The sequence below is a fragment of the Mercenaria mercenaria genome, chromosome 10, assembly GCF_021730395.1.
Source record: "Mercenaria mercenaria strain notata chromosome 10, MADL_Memer_1, whole genome shotgun sequence".
In the NCBI taxonomy this organism is placed as follows: Eukaryota; Metazoa; Mollusca; class Bivalvia; order Venerida; family Veneridae; genus Mercenaria; species Mercenaria mercenaria.
Window position 1 is genome coordinate 45,909,633 of NC_069370.1, and position 18,479 is coordinate 45,928,111.

An 18,479-nucleotide genomic window follows, 5' to 3' on the forward strand; every position below is an offset into this window, starting at 1 on the left:
ACAGTGTATCGAATATCAAAAATTGGGGAATGGTAGGCGATGTAGATTTGATTTAACGTTACAGAGAACTTAAAGTTCGCTAATTTATTTTTGATTTGTAGTCGTGGCGCTGTTTACCAGCAAGCTGATTTAGCGGTGAACTGGGCCATTTCGTCATTAAAGCACTTGCATTGTCACATGTTTGCATTTTAACTGATATCAAGAAGCAAACCGAGTAGGCGTGAGATAGCTGTAAGGTATACAATGTATTTGGAAATAAAATCTGTACCGAAAATGGTTTCAGTATTCTTTTAACTATGTAACGAGTTGTACATAATTTTGTCCATAAACAAATCAAAAAGAAAAAGAAAATAAGACAGAAAAAGTAGAGAAGTGGTTCTGGCTGATCCTAAACCTAAGACAGGGGTTTAAATGAAATTTGAACCAGCGTCACACAGACAAGATCAAGAAGATTATTAAGATTTATAGTTGTCTAGATATGCTTATAAACAAAATAAGTTTCAGAAACTTGGCATCAGTTTAGATGATAACCTCGTGAACGTCAAAACGACATTTCAATAAAACAATAAGCCGTCTTATGTAGTACAGTAGTAAATAATTTTCCTACGGATCGCGGGGTCGTGACTTCGATCCTGGGTGGGGCGTATGTTCTCTGTGACGATTTGATAACAGACATTGTGTCTGAAATCATTCGTCCTCCACCTCTGATTCATGTGGAGAAGTTACAAGCAATGCATCGAATATACGCTAGTCCAAGTAGATTTCAATTAACTTTACAGACAACTTGAATGTTTGTTAATCAAACCTAGTCTGCTATTATTCTGCTTGGTTGCATTCTTTGCTTCCAAATGATCTTTTAACAGATTTTATTGATTTATGATCGTAATGATGTTTGCCAGCAAGCTGGTACAGCGGTGAACTGGGTCATTTCATTATGGCAGCACTTTCATTGTCAACTGTTTGCATTTTAAATGGTAGCAAAAAGCTAACATAGTAGACGTGGGACAGCTAGAATGTATACAATACCTTTGGAATTAAACTGTGTAACAAAACTGGTTTGAGAGTAGAAATATTTACTGTTTATGGTGGGAGAAGAAAATAGGCACGAAGCCAAGGAGATAGTTCTGTGCTCATAGGTTTCAATCATACCCTAACATCGTTTATGGAACGCCTCAGCTGTCTTATGTTGGCACATTTCATGTTATCATATCAGAGTGTGGTGTTAACTTGTTAAAACAGTGTCTTACTGTGTTAACTAGTCGTGTTATTTTCTCAACTTGTGGTGTTAACCTGTCAAAACAGAGTCTTATTATGTTAAAAGGCTATGTTATCATGTCAAAGTGAGATCTTAACTTGTCCAAATAGTGTCTTATTATGTGAAAAAGCTAGGTTAATATCCCGTGTTCTTGGCTATAGGGCGGCGTATTATCATGTTAAAAAACTAGACAAGATCAAATGACACTTTAACAAGATGAAAGCTCAATACAGTAAATAAGCAAATTAAAGTATACAATCATTAACCAAAAAGCCATTCAATTAGTATTTTGTTACATGACATCAGAAACATGGCAGTCTGAAAGACAGCTACATATCCCGCTGCTGTTATAGAAAGGGTTGATGGTATTGGATGAAAGCATTGCCTTTGTTAAGAATATTTTATAGTCCATGTAAGAGGAAATCAATGAATTTGAAAATCCTTCAAGGGGTTTAGGAGATACAAAGCAGACACAAAATGGAAGGCTCAAACCTTTGACCTTGAGCTGTGGCCTTGACCTTGCACCAACAAGGCTGACTCATGAGTTCTGCACATTGTCTTAATGAGGTGATTGTTTGACTCACGTTTCATGAAAATCCTTCAAGGGGTTAAGGAGATACAAAGCAGACACAAAATGGAAGGCTCAAACCTTTGACCTCGAGTTGTGACCTTGACCTTGACCTTGAGCAAACATGGCTAACTCATGAGTTCTGCACATCATCTTGATGCTTGATGAGGAATTCATTAGACTCATGTTTCATGAAAATCCTTCAAGGGGTTTAGGAGATACAGAGTGGACATGAAATGGAAGGCTCAAACCTTTGACCTTGATACACAGTTGTGTTATAATACACACTTTCTGAATAGTTTGCTAGTCAACAGTCTATACTATTGCCCGCTGTCCACAGTTTTTATTACATGACATAAAAAATAAATTTTCATCTTGTGTTTTTATCTTCAAGTTTTGACTTAAGGACAGCAAAATTTACTATTGAACTATAGACCGTTAAGTAGCACAAACTATTCACTGATAATTAAAGGTGACTTGTCATAAAGATCATTATTAGTATGTGGTTCACCTGATGCAATTGTGTACCATTTTTCAAAACCAGGAAGAAACTTTATTGTTGCAAATTTTGTAGCACAGTTTTTCATGGTGCAAAGGGAAAAAACTCTAAGGCAGTACATAATTGATAATTATCCCATTTACCACCCTTGAACTGTTTCAAGACAGATGCAAGCTTCTATGTTGAAAAAAAAACCCCCAACTGCAGCATAGACTAACACACAGTGTAAAAGGACCATGTACCAAAAATAATCCAAATAACTGGCACAAGAGTGACAATTTTTTGTTGGGTTTAAAGTTGCACCAGTACAATTATAGGTCATATGGCGACTTTCAAGCTTTGACGGTGGAGGAAGACCCCAAGTGCTCCTCCATGCATTATCTGAGTGGGCACCTTGGTAGAACCACTGACTTTCGCTAAGCCAGCTTGATAGCTTCCTCACAAGAAGAATTCAACACCCAAAATGAAGCTCGAAAACAATGTTCTTTATGTCCGGTTTGTGGCAAGTGGTGAGGTAGAGGTGGAACATAAACAGCAGACAAACAATATTTTGGCCACACTTTAATGGTATGTTTTAATTTAAAGCAGTGGGCCTATAATGACAGTTGGCAATTTCATTTCATATATGACTTCAAGATATTCAAACTGTCACCAAAAAGCCAAGCATTAACAACTCAAGAATGCCAAAATATAAATACAGGAGTATATCATATCACAAAAACAATTAATATAATTGAGCCGTGCCATGAGAAAACCAACATAGTGATTTTCTCATGGCACGGCTCATTATCTGTTACCTAAACATGTAACTCCAAAGCACATTACATGAGTTCAACATAGCCAAGTATAAATGTTTCAAAAATAGATATTTATCAAATAATATCTTACGACATAAGTAAAACTGTGATGTAAAATGTAGAACTTAATAAGTCTTAGCAAACAAGGGGGTCATAGTGGCCCTAAGTTGCTCACCTGACCTTGAATATTTGACCTTGAACAAAAAATCATGACACACAGAATCAATAATGGTAAAATCTGTATTAAGCATACAAAACCATAAAACAGGTCACATGCCCAAATTTGGACAAATTTGAGAAAGGACCTAACAACGTTGTTACAGACCAAGTCTGATGAACATCCATCAAAAAGTTCATGAGAAGGTATTCCTGTTTTTAGCTTTAGCAGCCCCTTAATGGGACAAAGTGCCCCGATTGATATAAATTGAGATAGGACCTTACCATTATGCTACAAAGAAGGTTTGATGAAGCTTTGTCCTGTGGTTCATGAAAAAGTTGTTCAACGGTTTTCCTATTTTTAGCTCCCACAAGTGCCTCCATTTGAACAAATGTGATATATAAACAGATATTTAAGTGCAAAATGATGACAATGGACCAATGATGATAGACAGCTGGACCATCCACCTATACTAATATAGCTATACTAATAGCTCACGCTGAACACTTGGTTCAGGTCAGCTAAAAAAATCATACCTAAATGCATATTTGTGGAAGATATTTAAAATGTGATCTGATATAAAACAAGAGGGCCATGATGGCCCTATATCGCTCACCTGTTATCATTGCACTTGAGGACAAGAAGGTCCTCAGAAAAAATATCTAAATCCAAAGGACAGGAACAACAAAGGGAAGAATTTAAACAAAAAGAAAGAAAAAAATTCTTACAATTCTTCTCAAAATACACCTAAAAATTGGAGGTACCATCCATGTTGTACCACTGAAAAGTGGTCTCGGTTTTTCCCTACGACCAATAATAAAAAAGTTACTAAAAATAAGCTATTTATAGTAACGAAAAAGGGAAGTAATTAAAAACAATATATATTGTAAGTGAACAAAAGAAAGATCTGCCAAATAAATCTGTTGACATAAATGAAATTTCAAATCAGTATCTTCATTAGTTACGGAGATTTAATTTAATTTGAAATAAAGGGAGGTAATTTGACATAAAATCAATCCATAGTTATCTACCCTGATTGTCTCACTCCAACTAATAACAATAATGAAATTTCAAATACGTCCTATAAGTACTTACTGATATAAATCCATTTTGATTACAATCAGGGGTGGTAATCAGATATAAAATAACTCTGGAACCTACGATTGGATCTGATTTGTCATGGAATCCAAGATTTATTGATGTTGAAGACATTTTGGACGTTTGTATCAAATAAAACCATAAATGAAGTCTCTATATGGCTGCAAAAGCCAAAACAGCCAATTTTGGACCTTTAAGGGGCCATAACTCCGGAACCCATGATGGAATCTGGCCAGTTCAAGAAAGTAAGCAAGATCTTGTGGTGATACAAGTTGTGTGCAAGTTTGGTTAAAATCAAATCATAAATGAAGCTGCTATTGTGCAGACAAGGTCAAAATAGCTAATTTTGGCCCTTTCAGGGGCCATAACTCTGGAACCCATGAAGGAATCTTGCCAAATCAAGAAAGGAATCAAGATCTTATGGTGATACAAGTTGTGTGCAAGTTTGGTTAAAATCAAATCATAAATGAAGCTGCTATTGTGCAGACAAGGTCAAAATAGCTAATTTTGGCCCTTTCAGAGGCCATAACTCTGGAACCCATAATGTGATCTGGCCGGTTAAAGAAAGAAACCGAGATCTTATGGTGACACAAGTTTTGTGCAAGTTTGATTAAATTCAAATCATAAATGAAGCTGCTATTGTCCAGACAAGGTCAAAATAGCTAATTCTGGCCCTTTCAGGGGCCATAACTCTGGAACCCATGAAGGAATCTTGCCAAATCAAGAAAGGAATCAAGATCTTATGGTGATACAAGTTGTGTGCAAGTTTGGTTAAAATCAAATCATAAATGAAGCTGCTATTGTGCAGACAAGGTCAAAATAGCTAATTTTGGCCCTTTCAGGGGCCATAACTCTGGAACCCATAATGTGATCTGGCTGGTTCAAGAAAGGAACCAAGATCTTATGGTGACACAAGTTTTGTGTAAGTTTGATTAAATTCAAATCATAAATGAAGCTGCTATTGTGCAGACAAGGTCAAAATAGCTAATTTTGGCCCTTTCAGGGGCCATAACTCTGGAACCCATAATGGGATCTGGCCAGTTCAAGAAAGGAACCAAGATCTCATGGTGATACAAGTTGTGTGCAAGTTTGGTTAAAATAAAATCATAAATGAAACCACTATCGTGCAGACACGAAATTGTTGACGCACGGACGGACTGACGCCGGACGCCGGACGAAGGGTGATCACAAAAGCTCACCTTGTCACTATGTGACAGGTGAGCTAAAAAACTGTGACAATGCAATATATAAAAAACCTTGCATAAAACAAGTCCTCACAGTAACAAATAGTTTATCATAAAAGGTTAAAACCAATATCAATATTTATTCAGATTACACAATCTAAACTGTACTAAAAGTGTACTGTCACCTTAAAAGGACCATCAGACAAATAATGAAACAAGTGTTGCCCAGAAGATAGAAAGCTTTCTTATTCAACAGCTTCTAAGCTGAATAAGGGCCATAACTGCAAGACTTATGTAATTTTAAATGTAAAATTCAAATTTTATTATGGCAATGGTAACAACTTGCATCCAAAACTTCAACCAAACTCCTATGTTAAAAAAAGGCCATAACTTCAATTAAATTCAACCAAGAATTATATAACTTGGTTATTTCAGTAAGCTTGAGGATTGGGAAGCCATACTGTGTTAAGTTTCAATCCAATACACATCAAGATAAAGCTTCACTCTTAGTTGCATGCAAAAGTTTAACCATTTTTTTTAAGTTCTAAGAAAAAAAGGCCATGGTGGGAATCAAATTCAACAAAAAGTTATATCCAACTTGGTAATTTCAGTAGGTCTGATAAATGGGAAGCATTTTGTGATGTTTAATTCTAATAGTTGTATTACATAATTTTGTTACTGACATACAGTTTGACAAGCTGATTTCAGGCAAGATTTAAATGCATTTTCTGTTTGGAGAAAGGGCCATAATTTGAATCAAATTCAACCAAGAGTTATCTAACATAGTTATTTCAGTAGGTTTGATAACTGGTAAGCATTGTGTCCAACTTAAATAGCTCATACTGAGAAACAGCTCGATACTTAATTGCACACGGAACTTTAACCAAAAGTACAAAGTAAAGACTGACAGGATAGTTCAAAGTAAAGACTGACAAGATGGACAGTTCAAATACTTTATGCCATCCAGGGCTTAAACACAGATGGTACAAAAACAAGTGTTGGAAAAATTGAAACACAATAACTAAAATGAAAATTCATAAATAAAATAGTTTCATAATACATACAGTGAACCAAAAATATCTGGAGATAAGATAATGGTTGCGAATAAAATAATGCTATCAGATCTGGAATAACTAACAGCATAAAACGGTTTAATCAATATGTCTTGCATCATTAGGAAAGCAATATCACATAAATCTAAGCTGCATAAATATTTCTTTTCTGTGTAGTTTATTCTAATGATTTTGTTGCTTATATCTCTTAATAATATAAGGCTTGCAATATAACTTCCTTCTACTGGCAACCTCAATGGAAAAATAGCACATGCTTGATCGATGCAGGTTCATGGTTGGATGTGTAGGCAAAATAGTGAGCTATACTAAAGCAGATTTAAAGTCCCTTAAGGCTTTTAATTTTATGCTAAACAAGAGGGCCATGATGGTCCTATATCGCTCACCTGTTAAACTTTATCATCAAGATAAATATTCTGACAAAAGTTTCTTGAAGATAGGGTCATAAAAGTGGCCTCTACAGTTTTAACAAGCTTTTCCTTTGATTTGAGTGGTGAGCTAGTTTTTGACCCCACATGACCGAGTTTCAAATTTGGCCTAGGAATCATCAAGATAAACATTCTGTCTAAGTTTCATGAAGATCGGGTCATAAATGTGGCCTCAAGTGTTAACAAGCTTTTCCTTTGATTTGAGCGGGTGACCTAGTTTTTGACCCGACATGAGCCAGTTTCAATCCAGGCCTAGAGATCATCAAGATAATCATTCCATGCAAGTTTGTATCAAATCAAAGCAGCATATAATAATATGAAACCTCTATATGGCTGAAAGAGCCAACATAGAAAATTTGCCCCTTTCAGTAACTCTAGACCTCATGATGGAATCTAGCCAGTTTTCAAAAAGAACTGAGATCTTACTGTGACTTAAGTTGTGTGTAAGTGTGGTTAAAATCAAATATAAAATGTTACTTCTATCGTGTTCACAAGGTAAAAATTAACAAATTTTGGCTCTTTCAGGGGTCAATCAGGGACCGTAACTCAGGAACCTATAAATGGACCTGACAGATTCACCATGGAATCCAAGAGTTATTGTTGTTAAAGATATTTTGCAAGTCTGTATCAAATCAAACTATAAATGAAGTCTCTGTATGGCTGCAAAAGCCAAAATAGCAAATTTTGGCCCTTTAAGGCGCCATAACTCTGGAACCTATGATGGGATCTGACCAGTTTTTGAAAGGATTCGAGATATTATGCCAATACAAGTTGTGTGCAAGTTTGCTTAAAGTTGATTGCAAAATGTAGTCTCTAACTTGTTCACAAGCCAAAAATAGCAAATTTCGGCCATTTAAGGGGCGATAAACACTGGAACCTACAATGGGATCTGACCAATTTCCGAAAGTAACCCAGATATTATACAAATACAAGTTGTGTGCAAGTTGGATTAAAGTTGATTGCAAAATGTGGTCTCTATCGTGTTCACAAGCCAAAAGTAGTAAATTTTGGCCCTTTAAGGGGCCACAACTCTGGAACCCATGATGGGATCTGGCCACTTTTCAAAAGGAACTGAGATATTATGCCAATACAAGCTGTGTGCAAGTTTGATTAAAATTGATTGAAAAATGTGGTTTTTATCGTGTTAACAAGAAATTGTGAACAGACGATAGACGGACTACGGATGGACAGACAACGGACGACGGACAAAATGCGATCACAAAAGCTCACCTTGTCACTATATAACAGGTGAGCTAATAAAATAATGTGTTATACAGCAGATTGTTGGCTGGATGTATAGATGAAAAAGTGTGCTTTATCAAAGCAGGAATAGGAAATAGTGTTCTTTGTTGGATGTGTAGATGAAATAGTGTATTTCATCAAAGCAAGTTTGTGGTTACATGTGTAGACAAGAGTCTGATTTACCTAGGAATGTTCATAATTAGATGACTGTGTAGATGAAACTGTATTTATCAAAGCAGGTTCATGGTTGGATGTGTACCTTCATAAAATGCTGTTTGCTCTGGGTTTATCACAACTGTTGAAAATCTACCTCTATTCAAGGAAAGCTTGGGAACAGTGCCCCTACTGTAAAAAGAAACAAATCTGTTTGTACTTCCTCTGAATTAGTACCGTAAAATCATTGATTTCCATGGGGAATTGTTTTTTTTTGGATTTTGAGGTTGTGTTAGTCCAAGAAAATAAATCCTGGGGAAGAAAGAACATTTGTATACAAAGTTTTCTTAAAACTTGGAAATCCAGTAAAATTTAAGCCACCACTATGAAATAGGATATTGACTGAAACTATAAAATTTTAGGCCAACAAAATTAAATGATTTTACAGTATATACATTTCATATACTAGTATGCATTTCACAATCTGTTAATTTTGTGTAATCTAATTCTGTTCCATCATTTTCACCCAGTTCTAATTGGAAGCACATTCTCTCAACTTTTCTTTGAATTGCTCTTGTTTGGTGTTACTTGGAAATGATCTTGCATTTGTTTTGATTAATTCACTATCACAGAAATTGTCACATTTAACAAATTCTGATGTATCACAGCCATTGTCAGGTTTAACAAATTCCGACGTATCACAGCCATTGTCATGTTTAACAAATTCCAACGTATCACAGCCATTGTCACAATTAACAAATTCTGAGGTATCACAGCCTTTTCTAGAAGATTCACAACCCATTTTTGTACTGCAATTTGCAGTATCCATATCACAGACAAATGGATCTGGAACGTATAATCGGAACTTAACTGGTCGATTTGTTGGTTTATATCCACGAGTGCAGATTGATGCATTTATGAAAGTCGTTTTTCCATCTTTATAAATACCATATCCTGCAAGAAATCAATGTTACACATTTCATAAAAAAAGGTCAGACATCAGCTGTTCGATTTAAGCAAAACAAAGGGCCTAAGTCGCTCAACTGAGGAGGCCCTTCCCCTTACCTTTTTTTTTTGACTATTTGACTTTGCTTCAGACCAAGTTTGTTGAATTTGTTTTTTGTGTGTTTTGGGTTTAAAACCATTTTTTTAACAGTATTTAAGTTATGTAACAGCAGACAGTTAACTTCCTGGATTCTGTACCAGTACAAACCTGTTCTCCGCAAGTAAATGCCAACTTCCCCACATGAATCAGGTGCAGGACAAATGAACAAAATGTTTTTTCATTAAATTGTCACATAGAACATGTGCCTCATCCAGGAATCAAATGCACGACCCACTGATCAGTAGGTCTGCACTCTTCATACAGATATCCTTTGAGCAGTTCATTAAAAGTTACTCAAAGCTTTTTCTTTGTTTGCTATATATGATGACCCAAAAATGCTACATCATTAGTCAAACTAGAGTTTGCTGACAATCAATCAAGCAATTTTTACGAAGGTGTTAAATTTTTTATTATTTTTTTTTAGATAAGTGGTCCCAAAAAAGGACCAATCAGAACTAATTCAACAAAACTGACAGAGGTCAGTGGCAAGGATGCCACATGCTGAATCTACATGTAGTAATGATTCATCAAGCCGTTAAAGAAAAGAACTTGTTTGAAGTTATTTTTTCTACTTTTACCTCTGGCTCTCCCTTGTTTTCCTCTCCAGTTGCCCGTAAATTGGGCTAAGTGCCCCTAACCGAACAATTTGGGAGAGGACCTTAAAATGATTCCACAGACTAAGTCTGATGAAGATCCATTTAGTGGTTCATAAGAAGTAGTCATTTAAATGTTTTTCTACTGTTAGTTTTAGTGAACCCTAAGAGGGCTATATATTTGTCTTTTGTAAAATGTTGTTTAAACTTTTTCTATTTTTAACTCTATAACTGCCCCTAGAAAAGACCAAGCATTGCCATCTGAATTTATTTGGTGAGTACCTTATAATGATACTACAGACCAAGCTTGATGAAGATCCATAAAACGGTTTATGGAAAGAAGTTGTCCACATGTTTTATTTTTATTTTCAGCTCTAGTTGCCCCCTTTTCAGTGGCAAAGTGCCCCATCAGAATAACTTTGTGAGAGGACCTGACAATCACTCTATAGACCAAGTTCAATGAAGATCCATCATGGGAAGAAGTTGTATACAGGTTTTTCTATTTTTTTTCTCTGGCAACTTTTACAATTTGGACTAAATGCCCCCATTTGAAAACAAACTTTGGAAAGGACCTTACAATAATGCCACAGTTTGATGAGGATCTGTTAAGTAGTTCATGAGAAGAAATCATTTAAAGGTGTTCCTATCTTTAACTCTAGCTACCCCTAAAAGGGACCAAGTGTCTCCCTTTTGAAAAAAAATTGGGAAAGGACCTTATAATGATGCTACAGATCAAGTGTATTGAAGAGCCATCAAGTGGCTCACGAGAAGTTGTTTAAAGGTTCTTTTTCTACTTTAACCAATAGCGGCCACTAAAATAACCTAAGCTGAACCATTTGATCAAACTGGATAGAGGTTCATACTAGGATGCTACAGACCAGGTTTGTGTAATTCTGATTAGTAGTTTCAGAGATGATGTTTAAGTAAAACTGTAAAACTGTTGATGCAGGACGGAAAAGATAAATGCCAGACCATCCACCTATACTAATAGCTCAAACTGAACAAAGTTCAGGTGAGCTAAAAAGAATGCCACTGGTCTCTCAACTGATTTTGACCTTAAATGCTACAAAGACTTGGTGAAGAACCATTTCAACAAATCTGAGAATACTCACGCAAGGATGCTATAAACCAAGTTTGATGTACTTCTGTCCAGCTGTTTATGAAACTAGGTTGTTAACAAGGCTTTTTAAATGAGTATAATTGCATATCTACTTAATGACCTCTGACGACTTCTTTCTAACTTTACCTAGGTTTCATCAAGACAAACATCATGACCAGGTTTCATGTATATCATAATAGGTTATGAAATTTTTGGAGTGTTAACAAGTTTTTTCAAATATTTAAGCTAAAGACTCAAATTTCGACCCAGACATCAGTTTTGAACTCTTTATTTGAAATTACTCGAAATAAAATAAACACACACTGCCTCCTCTGTATGTTTAATAATTACCTTGCAAACAATTCTATCATAACAACAAATGTAACAAAATAAAGTGATCATAAGTTAAATAATTAATAACTTTTTATGTCAAAAATAAGTAACCTCCTCAACGGGACCGGGTACGCCTGAGGCGCCTGTCCAGCTGATGAAGGTTAATGAACTTAACTGCCTTGCCAGCAATTCTGAACAAACTCAACAACAAAAATTAAATATGACAAAAATAAAGTTATCCGTTAAGTAATTAAAACCTAATTCAATCTTAAATACGCAGTAACATTTTCAACGAGACAGGGTAGGCACAGAAGCTCCTGTCAAGTTGGTTTGAAGGTTCAATTCCATTTACACAATATTATAACAAGATGGGATAATATTATAATAAGATGGGTTGTAACGGCCGCTCTAATTAAACTTGATAGGGTAAGCGCGAGGGCTCCGACCAAGTTGATGAAAAATTCACTCGACGGGAAGGAGACCAAGCGTGACATGCCAGTCAGTCCGAATAATCAAAAATTATACCTTAACGGAAAATATGTAACTGCAACGCAATGCAACAACTTAAACAAACTAAAGTTAAATACCAATTGCGGTTCACGTTACTTGAGAGAAGTTTGGGACTATAAACAAGCGAGGCTCCATTCAAGCTCATAGTCTTTTTACTCACGTTGTTGGCGTCGAAAAACAAATCATCAAAAAGAAAAATAAGCAACCTTACATTACCTAAATCCAGTTATTTACTACAGTGTTTTACTGTTTATTAATGCCTGTTACACAACCCCGAGCAATATAGGTCCTACCACACTATAAGAATCGGTCATAATACTTAACTAGGGAACGGCATCAAAACTGTGGTATTCTACTGCAATCTTACACTACATTACTAAATATTTACTGTAAAATCTTTATTTTATTTAACGATGCCTTTTTACGCAACGCAAAGCAATCTAAGTCCTACAGTACTATAAGAGCCGGACCTAGTGACCCAAAGCAACTTCGAGTCATACGACTTTATTAAAGAATGGCATCAAACCTGTAGTATTCTATTGCAATCTAAACTAACTATTTACTGCCGAAAACTTTGTACTATTTACTGATGCCCTTTACGCAACTCAACGCAATTTGGGTCTTGCCGTACTATAAAAACCGGACCTGTTGACCCAAGGCAACTTCGAGTCATAACAGTTTATTAAAGAATGGTATCAGACCTGTAATATTCCACTGCAATCTAATAAATACTTCCTACAGAAAACTTTGTACTACATAATGATGCCTTTTACGCAATGCAACGCAATCTAGGTCTACCGCACTATAAGACCCGGACCTAGAGACCCAAAGCAACTTCGAGTCATAACATTTTATTAAAGAATGGCGTCAAATCTATAATATTCCACTGCACACTTAACTAAATACTTCCTACAGAAAAACTTTGTACTGTTTAAAGATGCCTTTTACGCAATGCAACGCAATCTAGGTCCTACCGTACTATAAGAGCCGGGCCTAGTGACCCAAAGCAACTTCGAGTCATAACATTCTATTACAGAATGGCATCAAATCTATAATATTCCACTGCACTCTTAACTAAATAGACACTACAGAAAACTTTGTACTATTTTCTGATGCCTTTTACGCAATGCAACGCGATCTAGGTCCTACCGTACTATAAGAGCCGGACCTAGTGACCCAAAGCAACTTCGAGTCATAACACTTTATTATAGATTGGCATCAAACCCCGTGATATTACACTGCAATCTTAACTAAATATTTACTGCAGCAAACTTTGCACTATTTACTGATGCCTTATACGCAATGCAACGCAATCTAGGTCCTACCGTACTATAAGAGCCGGACCTAGTGACCCAAAGCAACTTCGAGTCATAACACTTTATTATAGATTGGCATCAAACCTGTGATATTCCACTGCAATCTTAACTAAATATTTACTGCAGCAAACTTTGCACTATTTACTGATGCCTTAAACGCAATGCAACGCAATCTAGGTCCTACCGTACTATAAGAGCCGGACCTAGTGACCCAAAGCAACTTCGAGTCATAACACTTTATTAAAATATGGCATCCAGCCTGTGAAATGTCACTTAGTCTTAACTAAATATTTAGTGCAGAAAACTATGTACTAATTACTGATGCATTTATACAATGTAAAGTAATCTAGGTCCTACCTAGCTATAAAAGATATACATAGTGACCCAAAGAAACTTCGAGTCAAAACAATTTATCAGAGAATGGCATCAAACCTTTGGTCTTCTACTGCGATCTTAACTAAATACTTACTGCAAAAATCTTTACATTAAGGTATTCTACTGCAATCATAATACTACATAAATAAATTATCACTGAAAAAATCTTTATACTATTTACTGATGCCTTTTATACAACACAAAGCAGTCAATGTCCTACCTTACTATAAGAACAGGACTGAGTGATCCAAAGCAACTTCGAGTCATAACACTTTATTAGAAAACAGTATCAAAACTGTGGTATTTTACTGCAATCGTAGATAACTAAATATTTACTGCAAAGTGTTTACTATATACTGATGCCTTTCATGCAACGCCAGGCAATCTAGGTTCTACTGTACTATAAGACCCGAACTTAGTAACCCAGAGCAACTTCGTGTCATAACACCTAAAACATTATACTATTATGTGTTATAGTCTTAGGCAAAGCAAAGCTACACAACAGCGATTAAACTCGTACAAGCAACGGTTTGCAAGAACGTATGTGGCAATTGCGATGCAACAAGCGAACTACATTATTGAAGCTGTCATGTCCCCTCGGGTACGAATTGGAAACGACCGACGAGAAATGATAGCTGAATGTCTAACAAAGATGCTCTAGATTAGATATAATTATAAACGCTTACTAAATGCATTTAATATAGATATCACGCAGTCTCCCCCCTGCCAGCTTGAATTCTCCAGGAATATATCATGATAACGTAGAGCGACAATTAAATTATTGTGTCGTAGGCTACCATAAAAGCATAAAATAAATAATTTTATCCCTTCAAAAGCAAGTTCCATAACAAGCTTTAAAACAATATATTTGTAATGAACGTTATCTGATTGAGAATCCAGAGTATACAAACACTTGGCATTTAAACGCACATAATTAAATAACACACATTAAAATTGATAACACATCTTATGTTACTGTTTATCTCCACACTTGCTGAATGGCATATTATCCGTGTTCCACATCTAATCATTGTCTTCAGCAGTCCATATACTTCGAGCAAATATGTGTGAAATCGTCTTTGGAAACCTTTTGATTTATTTGTACACTCATCCTCGTCAAGTGACGATCTGAAATATATGACTAGAGCAGAAAATCTGTCTCAACTCTCCTACTGAAACAGCTCGAGATAGAGAGAGGATAATATAACAATGTTGACAAAAATGAACATATTGTAGATTATGTACGTGGAACTGGTAAAGAAAATTAAATGCACATTCTTTTGCTATGTCCTTGTTTACAGAAATTAAGAGCAAAGTATATTCCAAGGAAATATTATATCAATTTATGTCTACTTATTTATTATCCTTATAAGCAGTAGCAATAAAACTACAATAAAAATGTTGCCATGTACGCATACTATGATTTCATAGAACGTAAACGTTTGCTTTAAATATAATAATATGTACTATATGCATGAAACTAAAGTATACAAGTTAATAGGTTTATATTATGAATAAGATTTGAATAAATTTACGTCCCGTATTCCATAAATGTATACTGCTGATTGTATATACATGCATATTTTGATTTTGGGCCGGTGGCCACTACCTCAAATAAACTTCGTCATTATCGCTGTCATATTGAAACTGGACGGAAACGCATTTTATAAAAACAGGCACCTTTGTAATCTCATTATGGGTGTGGCGGGTGGGCAAAATTGTCAACTTTACATGTACTCGCTCAGCCAACGTACAAAAACAGACAGAGAGCTGCACGAGAATTCTCAGCTTTTTATGCAAGTTTGACAGACTGTTTACCGATATCAAATTTAACTAGCTATAGGCTTGTATAAACTCGGGTACCAATTTATAACGAAAAGAGCGAGGGCGTATCGGTTCCATAGCAACGGACGTGACGTTTGATTTCTCTAAAAATAAATCAAATTATTTTAAAAGAAAAATAATTTTTATTATTTGAAATTACTCGAAATAAAACAAGAGCACCGCCTTGCGGGTGCTGACGCTCATCTGATTTTTTTTTGTATAATAGAAATGTTGTCCTACCCATGATTTTCTAAGTCTAAAAAGGGCCATCATTCTTGCAAAAAGCAGGATAGAGTTATGTTTCTTGATGTACAGTGTCCACTTATGATTGTGAAAAACTGTTGCAAGTTTTAAAGCAATAGCTTTGAAAGTTTATGAGAAAAGTTGCCTTAAACATAATACTCAACCAAGAAAATGATTTTCTAAGTCCAAAAGGGGCCATAAATCTTGCAAAAAGCAGGATGGAGTTATGTTTCTTGCTGTACAGGGTCAGCTTATGATGGTGAACAAGTGTTGCAAGTTTTAAAGCAATAGCTTTGATAGTTTAGGATAAAACTGACCTAAACATAAAACTTAACCAAGAAATCTGATTTTCTAAGTCCAAAAGGGGCAATAATTCTTGCAAAAAGCAAGATGGAGTTATGTTTCTTGATGTACAGGGTCTGCTTATGATGGTGAACAAGTATTCCAAGTTTCAAAGCAATAGCTTTGACAGTTTAGGAGAAAAGTTGACCTAAACATAAAACTTAACCAAGAAATCTGACATTTTCTAAGTACAAAAGGGGCCATAAATCTTGCAAAAAGCAAGATGGAGTTATGTTTCTTGCCATACAGGGTCAGCTTATGATGGTGAACAAGTCTTCCAAGTTTCAAAGCAATAGCTTTGATAGTTTAGGAGAAAAGCTGACCTAAACATAAAACTTAACCAGGCAACGCCGACGCCGACGCCGACGCCGACGCCGACAACCGCTCAAGTGATGACAATAACTCATCATTTTTTTTCAAAAAATCAGATGAGCTAATAAACACACATTGCCTCCTCTGTATGTTTAATAATTACCTTGCAAACAATTCTATCATAACAACAAATGTAACAAAATAAAGTGATCATAAGTTAAATAATTAATAACTTTTTATGTCAAAAATAAGTAACCTCCTCAACGGGACCGGGTACGCCTGAGGCGCCTGTCCAGCTGATGAAGGTTAATGAACTTAACTGCCTTGCCAGCAATTCTGAACAAACTCAACAACAAAAATTAAATATGACAAAAATAAAGTTATCCGTTAAGTAATTAAAACCTAATTCAATCTTAAATACGCAGTAACATTTTCAACGAGACAGGGTAGGCACAGAAGCTCCTGTCAAGTTGGTTTGAAGGTTCAATTCCATTTACACAATATTATAACAAGATGGGATAATATTATAATAAGATGGGTTGTAACGGCCGCTCTAATTAAACTTGATAGGGTAAGCGCGAGGGCTCCGACCAAGTTGATGAAAAATTCACTCGACGGAAAGGAGACCAAGCGTGACATGCCAGTCAGTCCGAATAATCAAAAATTATACCTTAACGGAAAATATGTAACTGCAACGCAATGCAACAACTTAAACAAACTAAGGTTAAATACCAACTGCGGTTCACGTTTGCGTCTATTATGACAACGCGCGAGCTAGATCAATCGGGCTTACAATAATGTTAAGTCAAAAAACGTTTAAACTGATACCGATTAACGAATCTAACGCCCGGTCACCTTCCAGTCGATAGAATTTTCCCGCCACAATAAATTTTCAGAAATTTATCCCCCAAAATTCTTATCGATTGGAAGCCATGTTCTTAGAAATATAATCTTTTAAACACAGTTGCCAAATGCGATAGCCCAGCTCTGCAGCAAATATAAAATATTGTATTTACCTTATGATGTCTTTTAGCACACAGAATCTTTCTTTATTTTTTTATTTTTATTCATTTATTTACTTATTAATTCATTTATTAATATATTTATTTTAATTATTTTTGTTTTGTTTTCTAATAATATAAGATGTTACTTTCTTTCAAAGTTCCACCAGAATGCTGTCTTCTAATGCTGAAGTTGTTTATTAGCAAAATTATCCACAAAGACCCGCGGTTGTCTTCTTGACTTACAAAACATCTAAGAGGCAACTGTTGTGGTAATGAACTGTCAATACGTTACTTTTAGGATGATAACAGTAAATCTCATGTTTATTTTAAAACGACATATTTATTCTGTACGTACACGACCGATATATAGGTCACGCACACACCTGTTTAATATAAACTATACGCCTCGTTGAATATGCCATGTCGATAAAGTAGAATGCTTGACATGTAACCGTTTACTCTACGTTTTTAAATTGCTGCCACTTATTCATCATTAAATATTTTTCTATACTGTTTTTTGTGTTTTCCGGCCAAAAGTTTGAATTTTGTGCATAAAGTGTTTTACATGAATTTACGATAAAAACTAAGTAGTTATTTATGATCGCGCCATATAAAATTTCACATGTAATCCTGTATAAAATCAGCTGTTTTTATGTAATTTTGTTGAACTTTCTGTCAATAATTTATCAAAAATGCTATAGAATTCCAGCTATATTTATTCTCTAGCGGTGCTGTAAGTTTGAGGCCATAATATTAAATAATGAACTTTACACGCATGTTTTTTATGTACGTGACGCCCAAATTTCGCGTGAGCCGTTTAAATAACTAATTACTAGTTTCTTTACTGTTTATTTACTTATACATCTTCACTACTTCATTTTCCTAATATTCACTGCTAAATTTTCCTATGATGACTACCTCTTTCATACCCAGTTGTCCCGGACCGTGCACCAACCAGTATGTACTTTTGCC

General features: G+C 35.4%; 1 protein-coding gene across 1 annotated transcript in view; it reads right to left on the reverse strand.

Moving 5' to 3' along the window:
- Nucleotides 1-2,867: 2,867 nt before the first annotated feature.
- The window catches only part of LOC128559904 (metallophosphoesterase domain-containing protein 1-like), a 28,587-nt gene continuing 12,975 nt past the window's right edge, over nt 2,868-18,479 (reverse strand). Inside the window, exon 5 of the mRNA XM_053552970.1 lies at nt 2,868-9,405. Within this exon, the coding sequence (XP_053408945.1) occupies nt 8,984-9,405 (422 nt within the window). The 3' untranslated portion in view covers nt 2,868-8,983. The remainder of the gene's footprint in view (nt 9,406-18,479) is intronic.